This window comes from Corvus cornix, chromosome 12, assembly GCF_000738735.6.
Source record: "Corvus cornix cornix isolate S_Up_H32 chromosome 12, ASM73873v5, whole genome shotgun sequence".
NCBI classification, from domain to species: Eukaryota; Metazoa; Chordata; class Aves; order Passeriformes; family Corvidae; genus Corvus; species Corvus cornix.
The window spans coordinates 9630420-9656806 of NC_046342.1; the positions used below are offsets into that span (position 1 = coordinate 9630420).

The 26387-nt window shown below is 46.3% G+C and overlaps 2 protein-coding genes across 9 annotated transcripts in view; both read left to right on the forward strand.

The window, feature by feature from the left end:
* The first annotated feature begins 2306 nt into the window (after window positions 1-2306).
* On the forward strand, window positions 2307-20045 carry TPRA1 (transmembrane protein adipocyte associated 1). 5 transcript variants are annotated; one of them, XM_010390092.4, is made up of 11 exons: window positions 2307-2434; window positions 6352-6554; window positions 6705-6837; window positions 9793-9879; window positions 11437-11509; window positions 12474-12553; window positions 13642-13752; window positions 14179-14239; window positions 15288-15390; window positions 15987-16067; window positions 17152-20045. In XM_010390092.4, the coding sequence occupies exons 2-11, from the start codon at window positions 6364-6366 to the stop codon at window positions 17384-17386; spliced, it is 1155 nt and encodes a 384-aa protein (XP_010388394.1). In that variant the 5' UTR covers window positions 2307-2434; window positions 6352-6363; the 3' UTR covers window positions 17387-20045. The 5 variants fall into 5 exon arrangements, with proteins under 5 accessions (XP_010388394.1, XP_039414959.1, XP_039414957.1 ...); XM_039559023.1 differs by lacking the exon at window positions 2307-2434 and adding an exon at window positions 2646-2787; XM_039559024.1 differs by lacking the exon at window positions 2307-2434 and adding an exon at window positions 2646-2767.
* A 1381-nt stretch (window positions 20046-21426) lies between these two features.
* Window positions 21427-26387, forward strand: part of CHCHD6 (coiled-coil-helix-coiled-coil-helix domain containing 6) — a 110082-nt gene continuing 105121 nt past the window's right edge. For 2 of the 4 annotated variants that reach the window (XM_010390093.3, XM_019280398.3), the window contains exons 1-4: window positions 21427-21598; window positions 23307-23436; window positions 24368-24422; window positions 25670-25796. In XM_010390093.3, coding sequence (XP_010388395.1) covers window positions 21509-21598; window positions 23307-23436; window positions 24368-24422; window positions 25670-25796 — 402 coding nt within the window. In that variant the 5' untranslated portion in view covers window positions 21427-21508. Of the gene's footprint in view, window positions 21599-21681; window positions 21818-23306; window positions 23437-24367; window positions 24423-25669; window positions 25797-26387 lie in introns of those variants that run through there. The other 2 variants (XM_010390094.4, XM_010390096.4) reach the window with 2 other exon arrangements.

Genomic DNA, 26387 nt, shown 5'->3' on the forward strand with positions numbered 1-26387 from the left:
TCTGTCCTTCCTGGAAGACCACACACCATGTCCATGTTTTCACTGCTAACTTTGGGTGCCACCTACAAGTGGTCCTGTGCTTGAGCTGGGGTGCTCTGTCTCTTTGACAAGAGCTGAGCTTGGGCAGCTAAAACCATCCCTAAAATGCTGCCATGTATGGGACAGGGCTCCTGCTACACTGGAGACATGGACTGGTGTATGTGAGAGGGCTCGCTGGGGTGACCTCACCTGAGCACCAGACTCCTGAATATCCAACCACACCACTAGGATTTTGCAAACTCGTGGCTTCTTGCAGCACAGGAAGAGCTCTAGAGACTGAATTCCCCTTGGAAAAAAAAAAAAAAAAAAGGCAGAGACACAGGAGAGCAGCTCAGGTGGTATGCTGTGGTGCAAATTTATGCCCAATACTAGAAATCACTAGGCTGGTAAAACAGCTCTGAAACAAGACAGTCACATCTGTCCCTGCAGTTGCTCAGCACCTGAACAGCAAAGCAGTTTCAGATGAGAAGTAATATCCTGTTCAGTAGACTGATCTAATAAAAGCTGATAGAGTATCTGAGAGAGATAAAATGTCCCAGAAGAGTGGAATTTGGTGATGATACAAAGGTGTAATGCTGCCCTGGACACCATGTCTGCACCTTCCACCTCTGACACTTGCAAGGCAAGTGAGACTGTCAAAGCACAGCAGGCTGCAGCAGGTACAGCAACAAGTGCCAGCTTTCCTTGGGGCCCTGAACATCACCCCTTGTCCTGCTTCAGCCTGGCAACACCAAGTGACACAGCAGGGACAAAGGGAGTGAGCCCTGCCATCTTTATGCACTGGCTGGAGGAGATGACACAGAGAGCAGCAGTGCTCAGCCGAAGTGGAAGGATGTGTGCAGTCAAGGGCATGGAGCAGTCCTTGGAGGTGGAAGAGGAGAGTTATGTTTGCACACACCATGTTGGGGCTGACAGGCGAGGCTGGTTAATACAAAGGAACCGTAAGTGTGGATCCCCCACCTCCTGTTTCACGTAAGCAGTGTCACAGTCCTTGCAGTGGCACCCAGCAGTCTCCTGACCATGAAACAGCTCTTGAATCTGGTGTCCAAAATACTGGACTCTAGCCTCAAACTGAATCAGATGGGAGGAGCAGGTGGATTGGAAAGCAAAATCTCTCTTGACACAGTTATGTGGGAGGTAACATGTTCAACTAGTTAGTGCCTGAGGCTACAAGTGAGAAGACATGGATTTTACTTGTCTGTTACCAAGGCACTTTTTAAGCAGAAACACTCCGCCTCTCTTTAAACAGGAGTGTCCCTTCTGTAACTCAGAGATCTTGGTGTCAGCCAAGCCTTTGAGCTTGGATCCATAAATGGAACGTGTCAAAATACTGCAACATATCATTAACCTGCATGACAGCGTGAGATGAGACAAGCTAAGGACTGGCTTCTCCTGATGTCATTCCAAAGGCATGACACCAGCATGAAAACCTGTTTCAACCCAGTGGAAATCAGAGGAATTGGGCTGAGGCAGGCAAGTCTCCAGGTACAACACCTTCATGAGGCTTGCTGAGGTGTAGCTGGAAAATTTGACCTGAGAAGAGGATCAAGCAGATTTAAGCTGAGGAAGATCTGTGTGTGAGGAGGGCCTGGAACCCTCTGTATGTGGTGTTTGCTAGAGCAGAACGTGCAAACTTGACCAATGTATGGATCTTCTAAGGAGGCGTAGGCTCTGTACAGCAAACTTCAGCTTAGCAAAAGCCTTGCATTCCTACAGAAGCAAACCCTGCAGCCACGGGTGAGGGACAGGTAGAAAACCATGCCAGAATGTATCCTCCAGTCCTCGCAATGACTCAGATAACAAACATTCTCCTTGAAACTTCCCTGTCAGCCAGCTCTTACTGCTGAGAATAACGTGCTGGTGCTTAGCTGGCTATTTCCTTTAATTTCCTATATAAATCTTGGCTCATTTGTCACAGTTACTTCCTTGTTTACTATACTAAGTGTCTCTTTTGTCTGCCTGGTATTTGCATTGCTAATTATTGATCGTGTTTCCCTTTAGCAGCTGCTGTCCAAACTACGCCAAGTTTCTTCAGTCAGCTTTAAACTGTCCTTAAAAGCCAAACTCCAAGGCTGTTAATCATTCTCCCCCACAGGGACTTATTATCGGATCTCCTTCAATTATTAACTGCCCTGCCTTGCCGCCACAGGCCGTACAGAATTCCTGCGCAGGTGCATCCTGCTTCCCCCCCGGAGGTGTGTGACGGTGGGTGCTGGATCGCAGAGCGCTCGCTGTTGGGTGGTAGGCTGTGCTGTGCGGGCTGGCCCAGGAGGTGGGATCGGGCTGTAAAGGACAGAGCCTGCCCGGCGAGGACGGACTCGAGACCGCCGGACCCGCCGAACCCCGGGGTCACCTTCTTGCCCATCCCCACCGACCCCGCGCTGGCGACCCACAGGTGGGTGGGGGACGAGGCGCCTTTAAAGCGCGGCGGACCTGCCCCCTTGGTCCCGCCTCCCGGCCCTTTCTATTGGCTCCCTCCGCTGTTTCTTTTGGCCCCTTTGACAGCCTCCGCTCTCTGATTGGTCCATCCGGAGCCCTCTTGGGGACCGTCTCTCAATAGCGCCCCTGGGCTCGCCGTGGCTGTGGCGGCAGCGGCTGTGCTTGGCTGCGCGGCGCTGCGCTCGGGCCGCTCTTCAGCGACGCTCCCCGGCTGAGGGGAGCGGCAGGGCCGGGGCTGGGATGGCGGGGCCGGGGCCCCGGGACTGAGCGGCGGCGGGAGCGGGGCCGGGTGCGAGCGGGGCCCGGCGGGTACGAGCGGAGTGGGGCCGGCGGGAGGGGGTAACGGGGAGGGAGGGAGGGACGCTGGGGCGCCTCAGAGCGGGGCGGCGGGGCCGTGCTGCGCGGGGGCCGCGGGCCTCCGAGGGCCGCCCAGTGCAGCCCGGGAGCCCCATGGCCGGAGCCTCAGGGGCACCGCTGGGCAGCTGAGGTGGGGTGGAACTGCGGCGCGTCTCCAGCTGTGTTGCTTTAGCAGCCTGGGAAGCAGGCGGCGCGTCCTCGCCAGCCTAGAACCAAGTGACCACGCACTGCTACTTCTCTTGCGTGTTGTGCACCCGCCTTCCAGAGGAATCAAAACCAAAACAGAAAAAACCCCGGGATATGCATTTCTAAAATCCACCTCTGGGCTAGGGTTCTCTGTCTCTGAGGGTTTGGGCTTGTTGATACTTCTGCTTTCGGTATTATTCTTCGGTTTATTTTCCCCCGTTGTAGTTGCTTTCTTTTTAATCTTAGTTCAGAATGAGATGTGAGACTAAAACTAAAAACTCGATCACTGAGGGTAAACGCCTGTCTTAAGTTCTAAGAGTGAAATGAAAAATGCAGTTGTTGTGAGCAACACAGAGGGTGGAAAAGCCTTCTTAAAATGGATGAGAACAAAAAAAGGCTTATTTTTTTCTTTTTTGTGTTGGTGGGGATTTTGTTGTTGTTGTTGTTTTTTTTACTTTTAGTGTTCTGGGGTATTTTTAAGCATTTAAGTTACTGCAGTAACAGTTGTATTTGAGCAGGCATCTGGTGAGTGCAGTTTTTATCGCACAAATAGAGTATTTTAAGAAGCAGTCCTAATCCTATCACGATCTGTACTTAAGAGACTTTCTGATGCTGTTTGCAGAAAGAAATAAATGTTTCGATTTTTTATTACAGCTGCAACTTGTGCAGTGTGTAATTCACCTTTCTGTAGGTGGGCTTTGAAAGAAGACAGAATTGCCAGTGATGTGAGCTCTGAATTTCACTGAGCTCTGATATTGTTACAGTGCCATGATTCGAGGAACAATATCCATTGGTGAGATAACATTTCCCTGAAGGTGCAGCAGAGCCTTTCTGAGAGCTCTGTCACTGCAGCCCAGGATTCATGCCTGTGGTCTTGCTCCAAATGCAGCTTGTCCAGGGCCTGGAGTGAGGGATTGGCTTCGACCAAGTCAGCCTGACTTCATTTGGAGTATAGAAAAACATCTTATTTTGTTTTCTGGTGTACAGAGCTGACTGCTGGATGAAAAGGGGGGACCACGACTGCAGTACTGATTTCTTTTCATGCAGTTCTGGGTGATTTTACCCCATTGCATGGGCTGGGCTGGCTGAAGCGGGCAGTTCTGTGGAGGCAGGGTGTGGCGAGTGAGCTCTTGGATATGTTCAGCTGACTGGATTTATTTAGGACTAGACAGGGTGAGGACAGTGTGCTGAAAGGAGCAGTGTTGCTGGGAATGACAACCCCTAGCTGGATCCTTTCCATCAGTTCCTGGTCCTGTTGCTGTGGGATTTTTGCTGTTGATTTGGACAGGAGTGGGCCAGTTCTCCACATCCTTGCTGTAGGCCTTAGCTATTAGAAAAGCATGACCACAGAGTCTGATGGTCTTGGCTGCCCTTTCTTATCATGTTGGATGTTCTGTTACTCTGCTTTGTGTAAACTTTACCTGGGGAGGACAAAAACAAGTACCAGGCTGTAGCAAGCAGCCTGGCTGAGAGGTGAGCTTGATTCTGCTTTGCCCTTTGAAACCTTGTGACTGGAGTTCTGTTTTGTGTGGCCAACTCCTCTCCTTATCAGCAGCTGCTGTTGTGTGATAGTGGTGGCTTCTAGCGAAAAATAATGGAGCCTGTTTGCTCTTTTCATAAGAAGTTGTTTTTCTGATGTAAATCTCTCACAGCTTTATGTTTGAGCTCTTTTCAGTGTGACAGGCAGATGGAATTTTTGTCCCAGAAGAGCTGCTAGGAGGTTGTGATGGTTCACAGTTGCTAATGTTATTCTGCCCGTGGTCTGTGAGGTTTTTCTCTACTTTTTCCCATCTTTTTAAAAAATCATGTAGAAATTTTTCTGTGTTGGAAATGTGACCGTACTTGCCCTCACTTCTACTGGGATGTAGTGGTGTTACAGAGGAAGAGAGTGGAGCAAAATTGTTGAGAAAATCCTTCTCTTAACAGTTCAGAGACGTGAGTAGCTGGAGGGAAGAGAGGACATTTCCAGAGATAAGTTTTAAATGTGAAGGTTGTTTGCTGGAACATCTACTTAGAAGCAGAATATTTTGGCCCAGGTTTTGCCATCTTGGCATGAAGTTGCTCCCTCCAGGTCTGTGTGTTTATTTACTGTGATGCCTCTCATGCAGCACAGCATTCGGCAGTCACAAAAGAAAATCCCAGCTCGGGGAGTATCTGTCAGCAAGGATGAATCAAAGGGAGGGTTTGTTGGCTGAGGGTGGGATAATTCCCTTGCCCCTTAGAGAACCTGGGAAGAGTCTCAGTCTCTGAAGGGAAAGAAGAGCCTGTTACTGACAGTCTCGAGCAATTTGTGGAGAAGGTGCTACTGAACTCTTAAGAGCTCAGCAGATGACACAGGGCTGTGCTGATGCTTTCCAGCTTGTGACTCACCCAGAACCTCTAAGGGAAAATACCTTCTCAGCCCTGTCATGGGGGCTGTCAGTTTTCAGCACACAAGTCAGGGCTGGAGTCAAACAGGGAGAATTTTTTTTGAGATAAATCCTGGATTAGCTATAACACACAGACTGTTCAAGTGCTGTCCCTGGCAATGTGCATCTTTAAGATGTTGGCTGACAAGAGATTTATCATTTTTGCATCTGTGGGTTGTCTGTGATTTCTTCTTTAGGCATTGTCAGGAGGGGTGATTGGACCCTGTGTTTGTATTCATCTTGTAGCTACTGAAGTACCTTAACAGTCAGGGTTCTGCTTTAAAGTGGGAAGAGATTTGCTCAAAACCAGAATAGTTCTGGTGTCTTGCAAAGTGTTAGAAAAAGAATGCTGACTCTTGGTTTTTGCCAGTGCTGGGTTTGAAAGGTGAAGACTCTGTACAGTCCCTTTAGGTGGGGGTATGTGAGGCTCTCCCTGCTCTCAGACGTCATGGTTGGTAACAGCAATGGGTTTTTGGTAGGGGCCTTCATCTTTTCTTTCCAGTAGTTGAAATCAAGTCATTGTCACTTCTTGATCTTGGGACCAAGAATGAGTGTCCTGGTAAAGTAGGGTTTTTGTCTCCATCTGATGATGCCATGTATTGCTGTTGAGTCTTGATTTCTTCTAGGAATATGCCAAAGCTCAGATAATCACAAGATTTATCCTCCATAGCACCATTTGAAGGTGCTTGTTACTGTGATATCGAAGTGTGGTTTTGTACTGACCACTCTAATGGCTGTGTTCAGACTTAGGGCAGGTGTGTAATACAGTCTTTGACATGATGATAATTGGCTATACCAAGCAGGAAGCAGTTGTGCAGGGGCTTAATGTCAAGGATGTGTTTTTTTAGCTCTGACTCACAACTGATTTAATATTGCTTATTTTCCCTGCTGTGATTGTCTTGCTCTGCTTGACCTGGACCAGAAGGAAGACAGGATGTTCCAGTCCATGATGTCTGTGATGACATTCTCTGTGTCTGACAACATCACACATTCAACTGCCCTGGTGACAGCACTGGATAATGTGACAACTCTCTCCCCGATGACAACGCAGGTGATCAACGACACGAACATCACAGTGCCACACAAGTGCCTGTTGTTGCTCTATGAAGACATTGGGAAGTCCAGGTGAGTTGGAGGAAATGGGACCACAGTCTGACCCTGGACCAAGGGAAAGAGCTTTGTTTGTTTCTCAGTTTGGTTGGGAAGGGACTGGGGCTGGTGCCTTCCCTTCTAGAGGCTGAAGAACAGGGATAAAACCTGTCTTACTTTTTGCAGAGTCCGCTACTGGGATCTTCTCCTCCTGGTTCCCAATGTGCTTTTCTTTGTGTTTCTTCTCTGGAAGCTGCCCTCTGCCAGGGCCAAAATCCGGGTCACTTCCAGCCCAATCTTCACTACATTCTACATACTAGTGAGTACCATTCTGTGCCTTTGAACTGAGGACTGTTTTTTTAATTACCACTCATGAACAATGTCACTGAACTAGTGGAGAGAGCCTAGACTGGCTCTTGCAGGGATAAAATCTGCTTTTTGTTGAAGGTGTACTACAAGAAGTAGACATAGACTTTTTTTTGCACTCTGAGTTCAGCTCTTAGTAGATACTGGGACCATATCTGCTGGATTTGAGTGGATTTTGTTCTCCTGTGGTGATTTCATTTTTCTTTTCCTTTTTTTCTTCCTTTGTTGCTTTGATGTCTTGGAATCTAGTATCTTATGCTTTCTTTGCTCCTTGCAGTAAGTAGCATGGGACACAAACCCAGCTTTTCATTGAGGTAGGGAAAGGAGAATAATTTGGGTGAAGCTGTTGAAAAGCTTGGTCATCTGCTGGAGAAAATGGTGATGTGACAGGGGTTCTGGTTAGTCTGGGAATGTAGAAATCCAACCCTGTTAGTTTCTTTCATATCATGTCAAAGTGGCCCCTGACTTGATCATGTTCTTGATAGTTCTTAAGGTGGAAACAGAATATACAGTACAGTTACAGTTCACAAACATCTAAGATCTTGCTGTTCTCCTCTCACCAGTTCTGTGATGCCCTGTGATACTGCTTACTGGATATCATAAGTGCAAGAACCTACCTGAATTAGTTTAAAAAGACCATTCAGAAGCTTTTTGATACCCTGGCTTGCCTCAGTATGTAACATGTAGTTGCTCTTCCTCAGTGAGGTTAGTACAGGCTGTGGAAGTGAATGTGTGTTTGAGTTGGATTAGATGGATACCTCTTTCCCTGGTCTGTACAGGTACTGCCATGGCAAAGCCCAAGAAGCTCAAAACCAAATCTGACCTGGTAGCCTCACCTTCACATTGGGAAGTCTTGTTAGCTCTTTCAGGCTATGTGTTGGGGTTCCGGGCTTCTGCACAGTTTTGGATAACCATGTGTACACACAAATGTTTCAACCTTTAAAAAATATTACCATCCCTTTCCAGTCTGGATTTAAACCTTCCTACGTTTTTCCAGTAATGCAGATGATCAGTAGAAGTTTGTGCCAAAGGCTTTGAAAAACAAAACTCTTGATAAACCAAAGAGAGGAAAGTGAACTGACTTTATACTCTGGATGGCAACTCAGCCCCACATAGCTGCTCTCTCACGCCCCCTCACTGGAACAGGGGAGAGCATCAGAAGAGTAAAAGTGAGAAAACTTGTGGGTTGAGATAAACACAGTTTAATAAGCCAAAGCAAAAGCTGTGCACACAGGGAAAGCAAAGCAAGGCATTCATTTACCACTTTCCATGGGCAGGCTGGTGTTCAGCTGTTTCCAGGAAAGCAGGGCTCCATCACATGGTTACTGGGGAAGACAAACACCATTACTTTGAAAGTCTTTTCCTTCCTCCTTCTTCCTGGCTTTATGTGCTGAGCATGGTGCCATATGGGATATTCCTTGGGCCAGTTGGGGTCAACTGTCCCAGTTGTCCCCTCTTAACTTCTTGTGCACCTCCAGGCAACTTGCTGCTGGAGTGGGGTGAGAGGCAAAAAATGCCTTACAGTCTGTGTAAGAGCAGTGCAGCAGTAGTGAAAACATTTGTGTTATCAACAGTTTTCAGCACAAAAATCCCAAACATAGCCCCATAACAGCTACGGTGAAGGAAATTCACTCTATCCCAGCCAAATCCAGCACACAGTCTTAGAGGAAAATGCTTGAACTCAGTTTCATATTCATTTCTTGAGTATATTATTGGGAAATGAGGATGGAAGTGTGTTCTGCAAGGACTTCCTTTAAATTGACTGTTTGTCATGTCTTAAAGGACTGCTTTCTTGTGGAGTTGGTGATTAATGTGGAGTTAACAGATTGGGAAGAGTCTTAGAGAGGAAGAGAGGAAACAAAAAGGTGTGTGCTCAGCTCCTGCTTAGAGAGGAAACAAAAAGGTGTGTGCTCAGCTCCAGTGAGTTGTTGCATCTCTAGAACACCATTATATTCAGGGACCCTTATTTTTAGTCAGTGTTTTGTCATGGAGTTCTCCACCCCAGGAGGGATTGTTGTATTCTTCTTTCATGCCATTGCCATGTCTTCTTCCTCTAAGGAGATACTCATCTGTGGGTCACTTATTGGTCATTTCAATTCTGCAACCACCTTCGAATCAGCTTTGACTCTTGGTTCTCTGATAGGTTTAGCTGTCTCCTACCTTCATCATTAGGATCAGCCTGGGACTCAGAGAATTTTATCTGGAAAAATCCACTTTCTTAAAGTGTAAGTCTGCATAGTGGAGTGTAGATACATCCAGCTGAGCTCTTAATTGCATAGTATGGCAGTGACAGCACAGGGTAACTGAGCCTTGCTGAGCTGTCATGTTTAAATGGTACATGAAGTGAGTGAGATCTGTGTTGCACTGTGCAGCAGGGTAAGATGTTTTAAAGCTGGTGGCTGCAGGTGACTTTTCCTCTGCATTTCTGAGCATTATCAGTGTGGAGTGAGAGAACCGCAGGTTTAATTTTGTCACAGTTGTGTAGTGGGGTAGTTGGTATTGAGTGGTTTCTGGTATCTGATGTGATTGGTTTAGTCAGACATACCAACCATTTGGTTTTGTAATTCAGGATATGTTTTCTATCTGTTTCTTTTTCTCCTCCCCTGCCCCAGTGGAATGAAGGGTGGGAAGACTGTAAAGATACTGGTGTAAAGACTGGGTGAAGAACTCTTTGGAGCTTAATCTGACTGCTGAGGCAATTGTTCCTTCCTAAATTCTAAGGCAGTACTCCTATCTAAGAGGTCTGAGGAATCTGTTTCAGGAAATTAACTCTAGTCTGCCACAGGAAATTCTTAGTACTCATTATCAGACTTGAAAGCTGACCTGGAAATGGTGTTCTAGAAGGGTTTCTGATCGCTACTGCATATGTGCCCTTTGACATGAGCTCACTTTTGCTCTTTTTTTGCAGGTATTTGTGGTGGCTTTAGTTGGCATTGCCCGAGCTGTTGTCTCCATGACTGTGAGTGCCTCTGATGCTGCCATGGTTGCTGACAAGGTAGGTGCAACACTGACGTTAGAGGCTGTGCTTTGTGTACTTCTGATCACAGCACTCTGCTCTGGCTTCCCTCTTACGTGTGTGCAAGGATAATGTGGTTTTTTGCAGTACTTTCAGCTATGTGTACTATGGAATCCTGTTTTGATAGGTGGATCTAAATCATCACAACATCCAGCATGGTAAAACAATGGATTTCCTAAAATAGACACACAAATAGTGGCAGCAAAAGTTTCCTGTTACAGGGATGAAATGATTCTCTTTTGCAAGAGGTAAACATTCAGAAGCCTTTAGTGGATAGGCAAGACCTGGCCTTTGTTACTCTTGCAGTATTCCAGTAGCTCTTTGAAAGTGTTTAAGTTTTTATGTTGAATGCACATAAAACCAACTTTCCTTTTGAGACTGACACTTGAATGTCCTTGCAGCCATTCTGAGCACAGGGTGAACCCTTAGCAAACAGGAAATATCTTTGTACGTGCTGTTCTTTGTAATAATTTGACTTGTAGCAGAATATTACTTAAAACAAAAAGCTCTGCAGTTCTTGAGCTGTTAGAGGAGGAAGCCACCAAGTACAGATCTTTGGGCTTTACTCTCTGGCATCAGTGTGGTTCCCCTGCTTTTCCCTTTAATGTTACTGTCAGAGCATTGTGATGAGCTGCTGTTGCGAGTGGCTGGATGTTTATTTTTATTCACCTCTGTCCAACAGATGTAGGCCCAGGACTTGAATAATGAAGAAGAGGTGGAAAGGTGTTTTTCTTCAGCTCTGGTGTTGCTGCTGAGTGCAGCAACTGGGAAATCATGTAGCAAGACAGATACTGACAGTTTTTTCTGTAAACACGTCCTATCCTATTATGTTTCTTCTGTGTCCTCTCATATATATGCACACACACACTGTGTGTTTGCTGGGATTGGAAGTGTCTTATCCAGTGCCTCTTAAAATATTATGTATCTTCAAGAGAGAGTACTATTCAGTGTTCAGAGATAAAGGGTTAATAAGCCAGAATTTGTGTCCTTGTTCTAGGTTTGGTGCTGATTTATTGCATGACTCCCTGAAAAGTTGCCTCACCTGCTTTTTATTGGTCTTGTTTCATCAAATAAAACATGAGATTGCAAATGACAGGCTGGAATGGGCCATGCTTTTTACTTGAATATGCTTTAGATTTAAGGACCAGTAGCTTTGGAAGAGGGCAGAATACGGAGTTTTAAGAACTGACCTTGTTTAATACTATACTTTTGAGATCGTCATGGGCTTGTGCTCTTTGGGAGCACAGCAGCAAGAATATACCTGAGACAAGTGACAGATCCTCAGCTGAGGCAAACTGTGGCCACTTCCTCTCTGTAGACCTGCTGTTTGCTTGTTCCCACACAACTGTTCTGTTCCACAGGCACGAACAGGGCTTGGAACAAGCATGTGATCAGTATCCCTACAAAGCGTGAGATGTGCTTGTAGAAATGACCAGCCATTCAGAGGTTGCTCTCCCCTGGAGTTTTGATTTATTAACTTCAAACTGGTTCCTGGCTCCATCTAATCATGTTTGTCTGGTCTCTGTTATCCCTCAGATCCTGTGGGAGATCACAAGGTTCTTCCTTCTGGCGATTGAACTGAGTGTGGTGATTCTAGGCCTTGCCTTTGGTATGTGTCAGGAGGTTTTTGAGTGCTTTGAATGTTTTCTATTCCCTTTCCTTCCACAGAGGCTGCATCTGTAAGTTCATGGTGGTGCTGATTCTATAAAGTGAGGAGGCTGTAGAATAAATACAAAGGACAAATTGTGGAGTTGTAGTTAGAAATGGCTGAAGGCCTGATTATACCTTAGAGATCTATGGCTTGTGCCATTTAAGGGTTTACATGAGCTTTGTTTGTCCTGCACTCGTACGATGGAGTAATTTAGGTAAGATTTTTATGCCAAGATCAACAGTCTGATCTTTGCTTCAACCCCATTTTATTTAGGATGGGCCCTTCTATCCCCTTTATCCCATCCTCGATTGGTTTGATCTATCCTGGCTGCATTCAAATGCTTTATCTGTACCTGCAATTGTAATTCTGCTTTTTTCAGTTGTGCAAGTGAAAATGCCTCTCCCTGTGGGTCAGAGTAGAGGAGAGGGTAGGTGTCACTGTTGCATCTGTCAGTGGGACATGTGAGCAGTATCCTTTTCATCTTTTGAGTGCTCATAGAATAATTTAGGTTGAAAGGAGCTTCTGGAAATTGCCTGCTTCAGTATATTCCAGTAGAGATTTCTCTACCCCAGCCTCCCATCAACTCTTCTCCCTGAGAAGCTTTATAGCATCTCAGTGTACATGATGCTGGAGTCATTGCTTTTTTTTCTTTTTTTTTTCTTTCCTGTAACCCCAGCAGAAGGACTTAGTGGTTTTCTCTGTATTAGTGTGGACAGGAGGAAAGCAAGTTAAAATCTGTTGTTTTGTAAGTAGGATTTTGCCTGTGAAAGGCTCAACTCTCCAAACAGGGTTTAGTGAGCTTTAACCTTCCCTTGAAGGCCTCTGGAAATACAAGTGTTTTCCTTTATTGGTTCTGGAAAGAACTGATTTTAACTAGTGCTGGGATTACTTCCTGAGTCACTTCTGTACCCCGTAATTACAGGTCACCTGGAGAGCAAGTCAAGCGTGAAACGTGTGCTGGCAATCACCACTGTGCTGTCTCTGGCATATTCTGTCACCCAGGTGAGTACGTTGAAGCAGAAGAATTTGCAAAAGAAGGGACTTGGCTTGAAGTTAAGCAGTTAAGAGTGTGACTCCTATCTGAAAGAGGCAGCTTTGCTCTTTGGATGAGGATTTGGAGAAAGACTGAATGCTTGTGGCAGTGTATAAGCAGATAGTATCTGCTTGTCCTCTTTACTGCATCAATAGCTCAGATAAGGTGAAGAAGTAAGATGAGGTTTGGATGGATTGCCTTGTTTAGTGAATCTTGGAACAAGAGTGAGGTTTTCCACACCTGAGCCACAAGTTCTGGATCTGGCCTCAAGGGCCTTGAAAACCATGTGCTTGCCAAGTAAGGGCACTGCAGTGGCCTCTTGTCTGCCGAGTCTATGAGAGTTGAGAGCTCTTGCTTCTCTTCAGACTAGCAGCTGGCTTGCTGGCTCAGTTTATTAGACATGTCTTCATGTCCCTGAACAATGCAATCTGTGTCTGGGTTTATTCTCCTCCTCGGCATGTCAGTGGTCAGCCCATGTCTCTGTACTCAGGGCAGCGCCAAAATAACACACAGAGCTTTGTTCTGGGACCAGGCTCTTGGCTGCAGAGGCAGTGAGCTGATCATTACCACATGATAAAGTTGGAGGAGCCTCATAAAATATCAAGTGTTTGAGCTATATCTGGGTTCAGTAGTGCGTACGAGCAGTCTCCACTGTCTGTATGGTAGCTCCTGTGCAAGACAGTGTCCTTTCCCCAGCTGATATTCTGGATGTTTCAGCAGAAAGGTCTACTTTAAAGATGGAAATGGAGCTCTTGGTCTATTTTAGATAAGTGCTTGTATCCGATGTCTACCTCAGTCTCTCACCTGGAATGTCACTGATGCCAGTTTCTGTCAGATGCAGATTCCTGCCACTTGTTTTCTCCTCACTTCTTGTCTTCAGTTTCTTCCTCTTCTGTGTGAGCGTAACTTGGTCTAAGCAGGGCAGGGCTTGGTTGGGTCGTGGGGGCAGGCCAGCTGTTTTTTGAACTTCTTTAAATGTGGTGTTCCTTGTCCAGACATGCATTTCAGTGAGGATACCACCTGTGACAGAATCATGTTGGTACCACTTCTCTCCTAGGGCACCCTGGAAATCCTGTACCCTGATGCCCACCTCTCAGCAGAAGACTTCAATATCTATGGCCATGGAGGGAGACACTTCTGGCTTGCCAGCTCCTGTTTCTTCTTTCTGGTAAGTACTGGGAATGTGTTATGCACTCTGGTGGCTTCTTTGTGTTTTTCTAAATGGAGCAAGGAGGATGATTTGAGTACAGTAATGCCCTAATCCCCCTCTTGCCTCCTACAGCACAGCATTGATGCTTCTCTTGTGGTGGGGAAGCTGAAGCAATAAAGGTGCAGTGAGAGTGGTGTAAGCTGGGGCAGCTGGATTCCAGCTGAACTCAGATGTTCTTCCCTCCCTTGTTTCTCAGTGACAGCTGTTTTATGCTGATGGGGGTGACTTGTGGGGCCTTCCCATCTGTGCTGTGTTTAATGTTGAGGGTTTGTGCCTCTGCCTTGAGACATGTAGGGAGTACATGGTACCACACACCATCCCTGAAAAGATTGTTGAGTTCAGGTGCCAAGAAGCCGTGGAACTATTAGTTCTTTGTCTCAACAGGTCTATTCCTTGGTGGTGATTCTTCCAAAAACTCCTCTGAAAGACCGGATTTCTTTGCCTTGTAAGTAACTGTAGTGTTTTCCGTAGTATAGTTGGGTACAGCATCAGGATAAAGCATAGGTGGAAGTAAAAGGTTCCTGTATGTGTTCATACTGCAGATGCATTCCATGTCTCAGGTTCAGATAACATGGCAAAGGACTGATAATTTATCCCTAGAAAAATTAGTACGTTGTGTCTTTTGGAGAGCAGAGTAAGAGCAGTTACACTGCTACTTTAGTAGCTAGACAATTACATAAGAAAACAAGACCTACTGCTCAGTTAATGATACAGGTATTACGTAAATATGTAGTCTTCTGAGAACCTTAAGAAATGGCTTCTTAATAACAGCTTCCTTTGAAATGCACACAGGATGTTAAAGTGTGCATCCTAGTCATCCCCTGGGAAGGGAAGGCTAAGTGGGAGCTGCTCAACAGTTTTTATCTGGGCTTTTACTTTATTAAGATGCTTCTGTTTGTTTGTTTTTTTGTTGGTGTTGCATAATATCTACAGTTCTTGAATAGAGCTGTTATTAAAGTGTTTGTGCTGAGCTCTTCTCTCGCTAACTAACGTTGGCATTCACGTGTGGGTACCCTGAGGGAGGGGATATGTATATCACAGGCACAGGTCCTGGGCCTGATCTGCCTGGTGTCCAGCATACCCTGCTGCTCCTGTCAGGGTCTCCTGAGCAGTTTTATTAGTGCTGTACATTGGAAGGGCACAGCTTCTGGTTCAGCTGGGTTGTCTTTGTTTGTTTTTCTTGCATTCAGTTACGTGACTGACACTGGTTGCAGGCGCTTGCCAGTAAATCTTTGCATGTGTTGCCATAACCGTGCTTTCAAAACCCATCTTCTGTGTGTAATATACACATGCAGGAGGGTATGGTTTAGTCCATTATACCACCATCAATCCTGCCAGCATGGGACAGGAAAATGCAGTCTTAATTCTTCAGCAGTTCTTAAAGAGACAAGGTGGTGAGAAGCTTCTGTTGGATTTGGCATCTCCATCAAACAGATTTCCACTGGTCTGGTGTTTGAGGTTGAGCTTCATGTGTATCCGTGTCTTTCCCACAGCCAGGAAGAGTTTTTATGTTTATGCTGGCATTCTGGCACTGCTGAACCTGGTGCAGGGCCTGGGCAGTGCCCTCCTCTGTGTGGATATCATAGAAGGACTGTGGTATGTACACCGGGGGAGGAGGTCTGCAGCCCTGGATCTTGTGTTGTGTTTGAGTGTCCTTCAACACTGCCTCTCCCAAGAAAACAAACCTATGCTGTGTTCCTAAGAAGGAATAAACCTGTTGGTTCTGTTTTGTGCCAAAAGACCTCTAAGTAATCAGGAAACTCCCAGTGGAGAGGTTGTGGAGCTGCATGGGCTGCAGTGCTCTTGAGGTGGTGTGAGTTCACTGATGTCTGGCCATTAGTAGGTAATAAGAGAGTAAAGTCCATTTGCTAGAAATACGGAGACACCCTTATATTTGGAGTCTCGTTCTGCAGGGATCAGTGTCAGATCTGCGAGTCAAATTTGGGAGCACTGAAACTCTGCTCTTGGTCAGACCTTGGGTTTTCGCATGGTTCCCCTGAGTGTCTAGAAGCAGTGACACATGTTGATGACAATGGTTGTTACTTTGCATCAGTTTAAATTTGTTTAGCATGACTTTTGTTGATCTCTGGACACTTTGGAGGGAAATTGGATCATTTGGGAGGATGTGAGTGGTGTTACCTGTATTGTGCTTGAGTGCTAAATCCCTTCCTGTTCCCTTTTGCTGTTGACAGCTGTGTTGATGCTACCACGTTCCTTTACTTCAGCTTCTTTGCACCTCTCATCTATGTGGCATTCCTGAAAGGTTTCTTTGGGTGAGTAGCCAGGAACAGGAGTTCAGATGGGTGTATATATTTTCATTTAGTTGTTTTGCACTCAGGTTCTCTCAGTCTGTACAATAAAGACAGCAACTAGAAGGCCAGTTAGAGAACCAGTCTCAATTTCTGCCCTTGAAGAATTTCTTGTGTGACCCGGGGCTGCTTACTTCTGTGCAGGGCTCCTTTGTATGCAGAGCAGAGCTGATGGCTGTATTCCTCTCACACACGTCAGAGGATCACTTCTTCAGCATCAGCATCCTGTGTAGTACAAAGCTTTTCTGCTGAAGTTGATAGCTAAATGCTTAATGAGGGATTGAGTCCTGGGAGCTTAAACGGTCTTCTGTGTGGTATTTGGTGTAAATTTGTAGAAAGGATGTGGAGGTTGAGTAACTCTTCTGCCGAGGACTCCACCGTGGGCCCAAAAATCACCAGTGAAAAGCTCTGGGAAGGGCGATTCTCGGGCCGGGGTCGCCGCCGTGTGGCCACTCACAGGAACTGCACCTTGGTGCGAAAACTCGAGTGGTTTATTGTAGGGTTTAGTATTTGTTGGTCATTAGCAAGAAACAGCCGGCTTTAAAATAACTAAGAACATAAATTACTTCTAAAATATAAAAACGTACCTCTGCATCCCTTTGAAATTAGAAGGGAACACTGTCTGGAGTTAAAGATGGAAACTGCTGATCCACAACTGTTTGTGTTTTGGTTTTCATGGTGTGCACTGGTGGAACTTGAAGTGTACTCCTGTTGTGACTCATTTTGGTTCAGTAGCCAGGCTGCTGTGGAGTTCAGTAGTGTTTGGGTGCTGTTGCCCATAGTAATTCAAAACTCCCAAAGATGAGAACACTTCTCCCACAGTAAAGTCAGGATTCTGCCACGTGTATTTCTGTTAAGTGACTTCATCTGAAGCTTCATTTAGCATTACTTTATGTACTCTGCCACAGATTTCTAGACCAAAAGCTCATTTAAAGGGTGTTTAAGGTCTGAATGCACAATTTCTTAGTGCTGATGAGTTTCAGTTAAGGATAGGTGGCTGTGATACCACATTGGTTAAACATGCATTTTAAATCTTTCTTTACTCCAGGTCTGAACCGAAGATCCTTTTCTCCTACAAATGTCAGGTGGATGAACCTGAGGATGTGGATGTGCACCTACCCCACCCTTATGCTGTTGCCAAGAAGGAAGGAATGGATTCTGGGTTCTACTCAAGCACTCAGATTGACACCACAGCCTACCTGGACGACGTGGCCTCTATGCCATATCACGTGGGAAGCATCAACAGCATAGACAGTGACCGCTGGAAATCTATCAATGCCTGAGGCAGGACACCTGAATCATATGATGCCTCATTCCTTTCCTTCCAAACTCCCTGATATCACAGCTGTTAGAATGTCCACTGGAAATCTGTCCTTGGCTACCTGCCACGGCTTTCCTCTTGTCCTTAGGATTTCCAAAACCTATCATGGAACTAAGTTGGCAGCCCAGACCCTTTTGGGAAGAGCACTTTGTTTCTACCTGAGAACAATGTAGAGCAGTTTTTTTCATAAACCTTTAAACACTGAACTTTCCTGATCTTCCATGTTTCAGATGTGAATATAACCCAGAAGATAGCCCTGGCTGGCACCTCTTCCATTTCAGTGACTGAAAGCACTCATCTGCCACTTAAGGGAATGGTGTTTAGGGATGAGGGTGCCGATTTGACTGCTGTATTGTACATATATAGCACGATTTTGGTGGTTGAAACCAAAGATGGTCTTCCTGGGCTTTTTCAAGCAGCATGGCTGCCTGCATCTTGCCATAATGCAACAACACAGGTGGTGATAGTATCTGAAGAGGGAGGCTGGTCACTGGGGCTCACCCCTGGTTTCAGCTAACACTGATGAAAATTGTGAATTGAAGTTGCTAGTGGTTAAAAGGAGTGTTATGAATGTGGGGGAAAAGAGGTATGAGGAGGAATTAACTGTTCTCTGTGTCCAGGGAACATTTGGGGAAGGCTGGTAGTTCACAGCATGGATGTGAAGTGACTGAACAGCAGGGAGACAGAAGGACAGACAGTGCTGCTGTCTAGCAGGAGCTGTGAACCAATCTGTGGAGGCTGTAGAGCTGTGCATTTGAGCTCACAGGAAAATCTTAAGTAACAACACTGAATCAGAGCTGAGTTTCAAGAGTAAAACCTGTGAGGTAGGTGCATTTTCCATCTGCACCCTGCTTCATGGCTTTGGCAGGGGCTCGGGGAGTGCTGTGGAGGAGGAAGATGACTCTGCAGATGAAGGCTCCAGAGACATTCAGGTGCTTGAGGCAGAGCAGAAGCCTATGATGAGTCCAAGCTGTCAGAATATAGTGACTGGAAACTCAAACACCTTAGGGGTGCTAGAATCAAGCTGGCTGGTGTGCTCCAGTGGGAGAGGAGTGGTAGATGGTTGTGTATCTCTGGCAGTGTCCCCTTACATTGCAGTTCAGATCCCCAGACTGCTGCTGGTCTGAGTAAGTTTTATGGCTTGATATGTTGAAAATACTTACGTGCATGTGGAAAGTGGTCCTTTCAAAGACTTTCTGGCACTTCTTATTAACCTCTTCCATGCTGGAAAAGGGACTGTTGTCTGAGCTGTCTGGCATGCAGTTTAAAGACGCGGTGTTCCAATCCAGCGACTGTTCATATAAAGGCTGCATCAGTCTGGTTTCTGGGATATCCTGTGCTTTCCAAGGATGAAGATGAATATTCCTCTAGCTTTGGGGGTGCTTTCCTACCTGAGTCCTCCAGGTAGGTGGAGATCTGCTATAAGCAACTTTCCACTAGGTATGGTAGAAAGAGGGAATTTGCAATGTTAGGGGCCTGTGTGAATCTCTTGCCTCAACTTACTGCTGTTCCTGAAGAATACTGAGGTAAGAGTTTCTGGGAAATTGTTACGCAGGGTGCAGTGTGGAGGTGTTGGTTTGGATCATTAGTAGGTAGAGGAAGGTGTTCACTACCAGGTGTTCCCACCACAGGGAAAGAAAACATGGGTAAGAACATGAAGTTCATATTGATTGCCAAAACTATGCAGGCCTTTGCTTATCTTTTTTTGTTAATGAGCAATGCAGCTTTTCTGTCTGCCTGGGGACTTTGCCCTGTAGGCCTAAGTAGCACTGGCACCTTGAAAACAAGCAATGCCCCTACACACCCTCCCCTTTTTTTTTTAATTTACTTGTGGGGAAAAAAGGCTTCCATCTGTCTGTGTGCTAGAGCTGACTAGTTTCTTGTAGGTCACAGGCTTTCCCATTTCCACTTCATGCAATGACTGCAAGGGCTGGACAAGCAGCTGGCCAAGTCAGCCTTTGCCACATTAGAGAAGTGTTCCATGCTCCTCTGTCACTGCTGTGAGTCAGCCTGAGCCATGCTGGACTGCTTGCTGTAAAAGGGATGGATGATGTGATGCCTAACTGGCTGTGCTGCTGCTCCTAATGCTGCTTACAACACTGATCCCAAGCTGCTGTTGGTTAGAAAGGGTGGGGGAACCTGCAAAGCTTCCCTGGGCCTTGGACAGAGTCAAGAGAGATGAAGATTTCAAAGCAGTTGAGAACTAAAGGAGCAACTGCTTTTCCATCCCAAGGAGTATTTGTTGACTTTCAACACCCTGACTGAAAGGACTTACCTGCCCTCCTTGATGATGTGAAGAGCCTGTTATGAATTTGCCTTTTTACCATCTAAATTCAGTGCTGAAGGATCACCTGTGCAGGTTGTCAACACATCCATCCTGCCCTTTGCTGGCAGGACTCCAGTATTTCTGGAATGTCCCATGTTCTGCTGCTGAGGAGCTTCTGCACTAGGTCATGGATTGACCTTCCTCCTGTTGTGTATTTATGTATATATACTTTGGGCCACCTTTAAAGTGGTTCTTGAGCAGAAGTGTGTTATGTGTGGAGGGGGTGGTAAAAAGAAAATATAGAATAAATGTATATTTTTCTTTGTAAAATATATAAAATTAAGTTTGGCATAAATGGTCATACTTTATTTCTCAAATGAGACAGATCGGGGAGAAAAAATAACTTGAAGATTTTAAAAAAAAAAAAAAAAGATTGCAGGAAGGCATGGGTACAGGTGTGATGTGGTTTTGTTTGCCTTTGCCCACTCTTCCTGCTGGATCTTTGCAGGTGATGTCTGCCACCTGGCTGGAGTTACACCTGGAAAGGGCCTAGGGAAGGATGACAGGAATAAGCACAGTTACAGAAGGACTTCTGGAGGAGTAATTAAATGGTTGAGAATTTGCCAGCTTGGAAGAGCAGTGGTGTAGGCCTGTGAAATCCTTAGAGAGAACAGAAGAGGTGAATAAGGAATATCTGTTCATGGACTCTCAGTACAGAAAACTGGGTGCTGTCAAATGAAGTGAGCAGGTGGCAGATAAGAAATGAGCAGAAGGCAGGTGAGTGTGTTCTGCGAGGGAGCTTCAGCCCCTCCTGTGCTCTTGCCTGGCTGTGTGCAGTGTTTCTGGGGTGCAAACAGCTGCTGGTGCATGATGCAGTGCCCTTGTCTTGAGAACTCAAGGCATGGGCCAAGTCTCCAGCATACAAGGTACTGCACAATTAACAAAAATATTCCCTGCTTCCAGGAATGTGCTCTAGAAGAGGCCTGGATATACAGGGGGGGCTTGGGGGGTGCAGAGTCCCAGATACTCCTTTCATACTGGCCCAAGTCCCACTCTGAGGCAAAGCTCTGGTTGCCACATTAACTGCAGTGAGGATTAAACAGTTAAAACTGCTCCCATGCACTACTGAGGAGTGGTGTGTTGAGTCGATAAGTAGCACGATACCAACTGGCCCCTATTTCTGGGAATGCAGAAAGCTTGGTTGAAAAAGAAAGATCCTCCAAAGCTGTTATTTCTTGGTCCAGCTGCCTCTGTGTTGCATTATCTCATTCCTTTGGTTCAGACTGTGGATCAGCCATGCCTGGCAACGGGGACTGTATCAGCCGTGGCCTGACCCATGCAGGACCCACCCGTGCGTGTCACAGCAGGTGCCGGCAGGGTCTCGCTGGAGCAGGGTGGCTGGAAGGAGCAGAGGTGAATTCTGCCCACAGCGCAGCTGCTGTATCTGACGAGAGGTCATCCTCCCTCAACTTGGGAAAACCCCCTGAGCTGGACGTGTAGCGGTGGAAGCTGTAGGGGCTCGCTCGCTGGGCGGTGTGGAGGGCAGGCACACCGGGACAGGAGCGGGACTCTCCGCTGGCCCGGAGGCGCGTTGGCGCCCCGCGCTTCCCCGGCACCGGGCGGGCCACCCGCTCCCGGCACAGACTACAGCCCCCAGCGTGCACCGCGCCCGGCCGCCAGCACCGCGCCGCGCTATTGGCCGCCCCGCGGCGGCCGCCAATGGGGAGCGGGTATGTTGGCAGGCGCTGCGAGGGCAGAGGTGCTGCTGGCAGCCCGTGCGGGAGAGGGGCGCGGTGGGGACAGGCGACCCTGGCCAGCATGGGTGGCAGCGAGAGCAGCCACGGCGGCAGGAGGGTCACCTTCGGGCTGGATGAGCGGGAGCAAGTCCGGGTGCTGCAAGGCATCAGGGTAAGGCGGCCCGGGGGTGTCGTGGGGCCGGGTGATGGAGGCGGGGAGGCTGCGGGGGCCGGGGGCGGAGGGAGCTGGGCTGTGGACGGGTCTGGCCGGGAGGTCAGGGGAGCGAGGTGCAGGGCTGGAAGGGACGAGTGGAGGAAACCAGCAAGGAGGAGGGGAGAGAAACCTGGAAGGCTGAAGGAATAGGAGGTTGGAGAAGTGGTGGGGCGACTGGTGAGTGGTGGGAAAGAGGGCTGGGGGGGCCTGGGCAAGGCTGTTGTCGAGCGGGGACACACCAGCTCTTTATCTCCATTTCCACACTCTGCTCTCAACCCTGTTCCCCTCCTCGCCGCTTCGTGACCTCGTTTTGCCCCTGCCTTGTGCTTTGCGAACAGTTTCACGCTAACGGCGCCGCGCGGTTCTGAGGGCATCCAAGAGAAGACAGCTCTGCCCTTGCTCATGGTGCCAAGAGCCCGGGCAAAACAGCGCTGTGGGAGCAGGAGGGGAGATAAGAGCGTGTGGAAATAGGGAGGTGTTTCTGGGAGGGACAGTGGGAAACTGCTTCTTGACCTTCGGTCGGAAATTGACAAGTGTGTGTGGTGGAAACAAGCCCTAGAGAGTGGTGGTGGTATTATTAAGGAATATTTTTTCCCCATTAATATTTTTCTTTGGTTTTTACATGTTAGTGTGCGGATTTTTTTATTACTACCATAATTTTCATTGCTCTTGCTTCTTGATACTTTTATGTGATTTCCTCCTAAAATCTGCCAGAAATGAACTTACAGAGTGTGTTTTGCTGTGGCTACTTATTTTTCATCCCATTTTGACTAATTATTTGACAAAAGTTAGCTAAAATTGTGCCTATCTCCTTATTAAAGTGTTTGGAGGTAAAGTTGTCTTTGCCTAATTTCTCTTTATAGAATATAGACAGGGATTTAAAATCGGGAATTGGGCACAATAACAATGTATAATGAAGATGTTAAAAACGCTGTTAAGTTGGGCAGTAGTGGCATAGCTGAAAATATGTCTTCTATTGTGGCAAGTCTAGGTGGGGGAACAACCTCATTTCTTTCTGTTCTGCAGCCAGCGCCTCTGACCTTGGGAGGAGGAAGGGGTCAGTTTTAACAGTGCTGTGAGAAGCCTTTTGGATTGAATTGCCAGAAAACCTAGAGTTTATTTTTCTTTCTTCTTCATGGGTTTGAACCCAAGTCAGAGAGTGAGAACGAAATTGAGATTGCAAAAATGTTTGCAGCCTTATGTGAGTGGGAGGTCTGTGTGGCTGTTCTCTGTCATATGGCTTGCAGTGTGTCTGCCTTGCTGAGCTGGGTTAGCAAGCATGGAGCAAGAAGAGAAAAAAATGGATATATGGACTTAAAACCTGCTTGGTTCCTTTCCTTCCACTTCTGGTAAATTTGTCCCTATACAAAGGGTCGACTAGTTTAGGGGTGCTCTCCAGCTTTGTTGGTGTTTGTGGAAGATTGTCTAGTGAAGTTTTTAGGGTCAGGCAGTAGATTGGAGGTTTTGTCACTTACTCATAGGGTATGTGGTTTAAAAATGTAAAGTCAACATACAAGTGCTGACTGCCTGCATTTGGAGGGATGTTACAATGAGGTGACTGGCAATACTTTTGTGGTACCATGGGAACTAACAAACAGGGAGGTTACCAGTGAAATACACACCAGAAACTGACTTGGTTAATGTCTTTCCTGGTTCTGTGTTTCAGCTCACTGAAGATGTAGTGAACCGAATGAAAGAATCCTCTCAAGGTAAAAGGGACTACCAGAGATCTCCTCGTGCATCCAATGGCACAGCTCCATCTTCACTGGCTGTAGCAGGGAGACCCAGACCTACAGGTACTGTCGGGGTGTGCTGCTGCTGCTGCATGTTACAGAGGATGCTGGTATTTTTCAGTGCTGCTTCGTTGTGAGAGGAGCTCTCTGATTAGCCTCTATCACCCTGTAAACATTTCTAGCATTTCAGATTGTTTATTCTGCAATAAACAAGGCAGAAATATTTTGCCTTTCATTTCTGGCAAGCTGCCTTGCTGTCTGTTTTACATACGCAGGGAGTATATTGTGCATGGGTGAGGGAAGTACTGCTTTTTATTCTTGGGAGAGAAGCTCATAGGGAAGGATAGCCTGTGTAAGCACAGCTGGCTAAGTGGATGATGAAAACTTGGTTTCTGGACTTGTCTTTCTTTACAGCTCAGAAAACTATTTGATTTCTATTGGTTCTCAAATAAGCATTGTTGATATATACCAGCAGTGTGGATTTGTTTAAGGCATCTAGACTAACATGAAGTTAGGGAACTAGGCCTTTGCTTTTAGGGATTTGTTTGCTGTCAGCCTATGTCTTTCCTGAATGTAGAGTTAGTCTTATGGATGGCCTGAACTCTGTCAGATAATTTCATCTCTGCTTGTGGAATCCCTTGTAATTACAAGGAGAGCAGGAGGTTAAGGGGAAGATTTATTGGAACTAGAGGAAGGAAATGGAAAGTAGGTCTACAGCAATGCTTGTGTTTCAGTATATGTAAGGGTTTGAGGAGTTAACATCCTCACACAGAAGTTGTCTGTAGCATGCTTTATTCAGTGTGCCTGCTTGAAGATGATTCTGTTGGTGTCTCTGTTTCATAAATTCAAACTCTATCCATCAAACTGAAATTTTCTTGACTTTTTTTTTTCTCTTGATAGATAATATGAAATTCTCCTAAAATAATTCATTATGTGATGAAGGACTATGTTTGTAGTACTATTAGTTGTCTCAGGTTTCTGTTCTCCTTTTTAGGAATCCGGCCACCGATGGCAAGTGACTCTGCTGCAGAGCAGGAACTCTACAGGAGGTGAGGTGAAGCTCTTGAAAAAGAAAACAGTTTAGCTCATTTGGGAATATATCTATGTATGCATATGTCTGTGTTTTAGTTCAGCCTGAGCATAATGAGTGTGTGTTTGACAGTGGCTGAACATGAGCCCAGGTGTGTCCAGGTGGCCAAGAAGCCCAGTGGCATCCTGGCTGTATCAGCAATAGTGTGGATAGCAGGACCAGGGCCTGACTGTCCCCCCGTACTGGGCACTGATGATGCCACAGCTCAAATCTGGGTTCAGTTTTGGGCCCCTCACTACACAAAAGACACTGAGGTGCTGGAGTGTGTCCAGAGAAGGGCAACAGAGCTGGGGAAGGGGCTGGAGCACAAGTCTCCTTGGGAGTAGCTGGGGGTGTTTAGCCTGGAGAAAAGGAGGCTCAGGGGGGACCTTATGGCTCTACAACACCTGAAAGGAGATTGTAGCCAGGTGAGGGTTGGGCTCTTCTCCCAGGTAACAAGTAACAGGACAAGAGGAAATGGCCTCAAGTTATGCCAGGGAAAGTTTAGGTTGAGTATGAGGAAAAATTTATTCACTGAAAGAGTAGTTAGGCATTGGAACAGGCTGCCCAGGGAAGTGGTGGAATCACCATTTCTGGAAGTGTTCAAAAGGCTTTTGGATGGGGCACTTGGGGACATGGTTTAGTGATGAATGTGGTGGTGTTGGGTTAATGGTTGGACTTGGTCTTTTCCAACCTTAACGATTCTTTGATTCTATTCTATGATTATGTTTTAATGCCTGAGAATCCCCTTTGAAGCCTTTTTCAGTTCAGGGCTGCTTCTCTTAGTGCTGTTGCTGCATGCATTTTGTGTGATTTTTCATTCCTGTGTAAGAGCCGAAGAGCAGCATTGTCAGCCAGGCTGATTCCTTTTATCACGCTATGTCCCTTGATCTTTTCCAAACCATCATCTATTTGTCTAGATAACTGCTTCCTATTTTCACTTTTTTCAAGTGATAATTAAGTACTTAATAGAGCTAAATTTAACTGAAGTACAAGCTTATGTGGTGCTGTGTCTGCTGTTGTTGCCAGAGTTGTACCTCACTGAAGCTGCAGGTCATATTTAAAGTTTGTTGGGAATTCCTACTGATAATGGGATTGTGAGCAGATTTTGTGTCAAATAGATTCTGGATTTGTGTTTTGGCTCTAAGCAGGGGTATGCCATGACGAGCCATGACCCTTTTGCCACAAGTCTGCTGATGACCTTCTCTGCTTTTGGTGCTCATACAGGTATGAGCAAGAACAGGCACTGGTCCAAGAGGAGTTGATCCGGCTGGCCAAAAGAGAAAGGGAAGCAGCCAGTGAGGCCCAGGAAAGGAACAGCATTAATGAGGAGAGGCAGAGAACAGCCCAGCTGGTGAGTAACAAACCCCCTGCTATGCTTCCTTGCTGGACAGGCTAGAATGGCTCTGCTTGAGGGGATTAATTTAATGTCACTTGTGTGGTGAACTTGGAAGCTGGGGTTTAGGCTGAAACACTCCTCACCTCACTCATCACTTAGCATTTGTCTCACAGTGCAGCTGCAAGCTCCACTTGCAGCATGTCACTCAGTGATGCGAAGGCATGAACAATGGCTGTGCTGGGGACAGCTTTACCGGTGGCAGGGAGTATGGTGTGTGTATATGGGGTCCTTGTCTAGCTACAGAGAACTCTATTGAACTCCCAAGTGTTTAAAATAAATGTTTCATTATATACAGGATCACATTCTGCTGACCTGATGTATCCTGAGACTTTGCTCTGTTTGTTTCTAGGGTATAATTGTACTTGTACACAAATTAATAAAAAGTAGTAATGTCTTCGTTTGTTTGAATCTTTTATAAATCTGGTAACAGAACAACTGTTATAAAACTGTCAAGTATTGTAACTTTTTGAAGAAGGTCTAGGATTGAGTTTTAGGGACTAGGAAGCATAAACCCTTTTTGTACACACCACTAGCTCCCAAACCAAT

Coding starts and splice junctions, on each gene's coding strand:
- TPRA1 (XM_010390092.4), top strand. CDS start 6,364: ATGTTCCAGTCCATGATGTCTGTGATGACATTCTCTGTGTCTGACAAC. Junction 9,880..11,436: donor CTGCCATGGTTGCTGACAAG/GTAGGTGCAACA, acceptor GTTATCCCTCAG/ATCCTGTGGGAGATCACAAG. Junction 11,510..12,473: donor GATTCTAGGCCTTGCCTTTG/GTATGTGTCAGG, acceptor CCGTAATTACAG/GTCACCTGGAGAGCAAGTCA.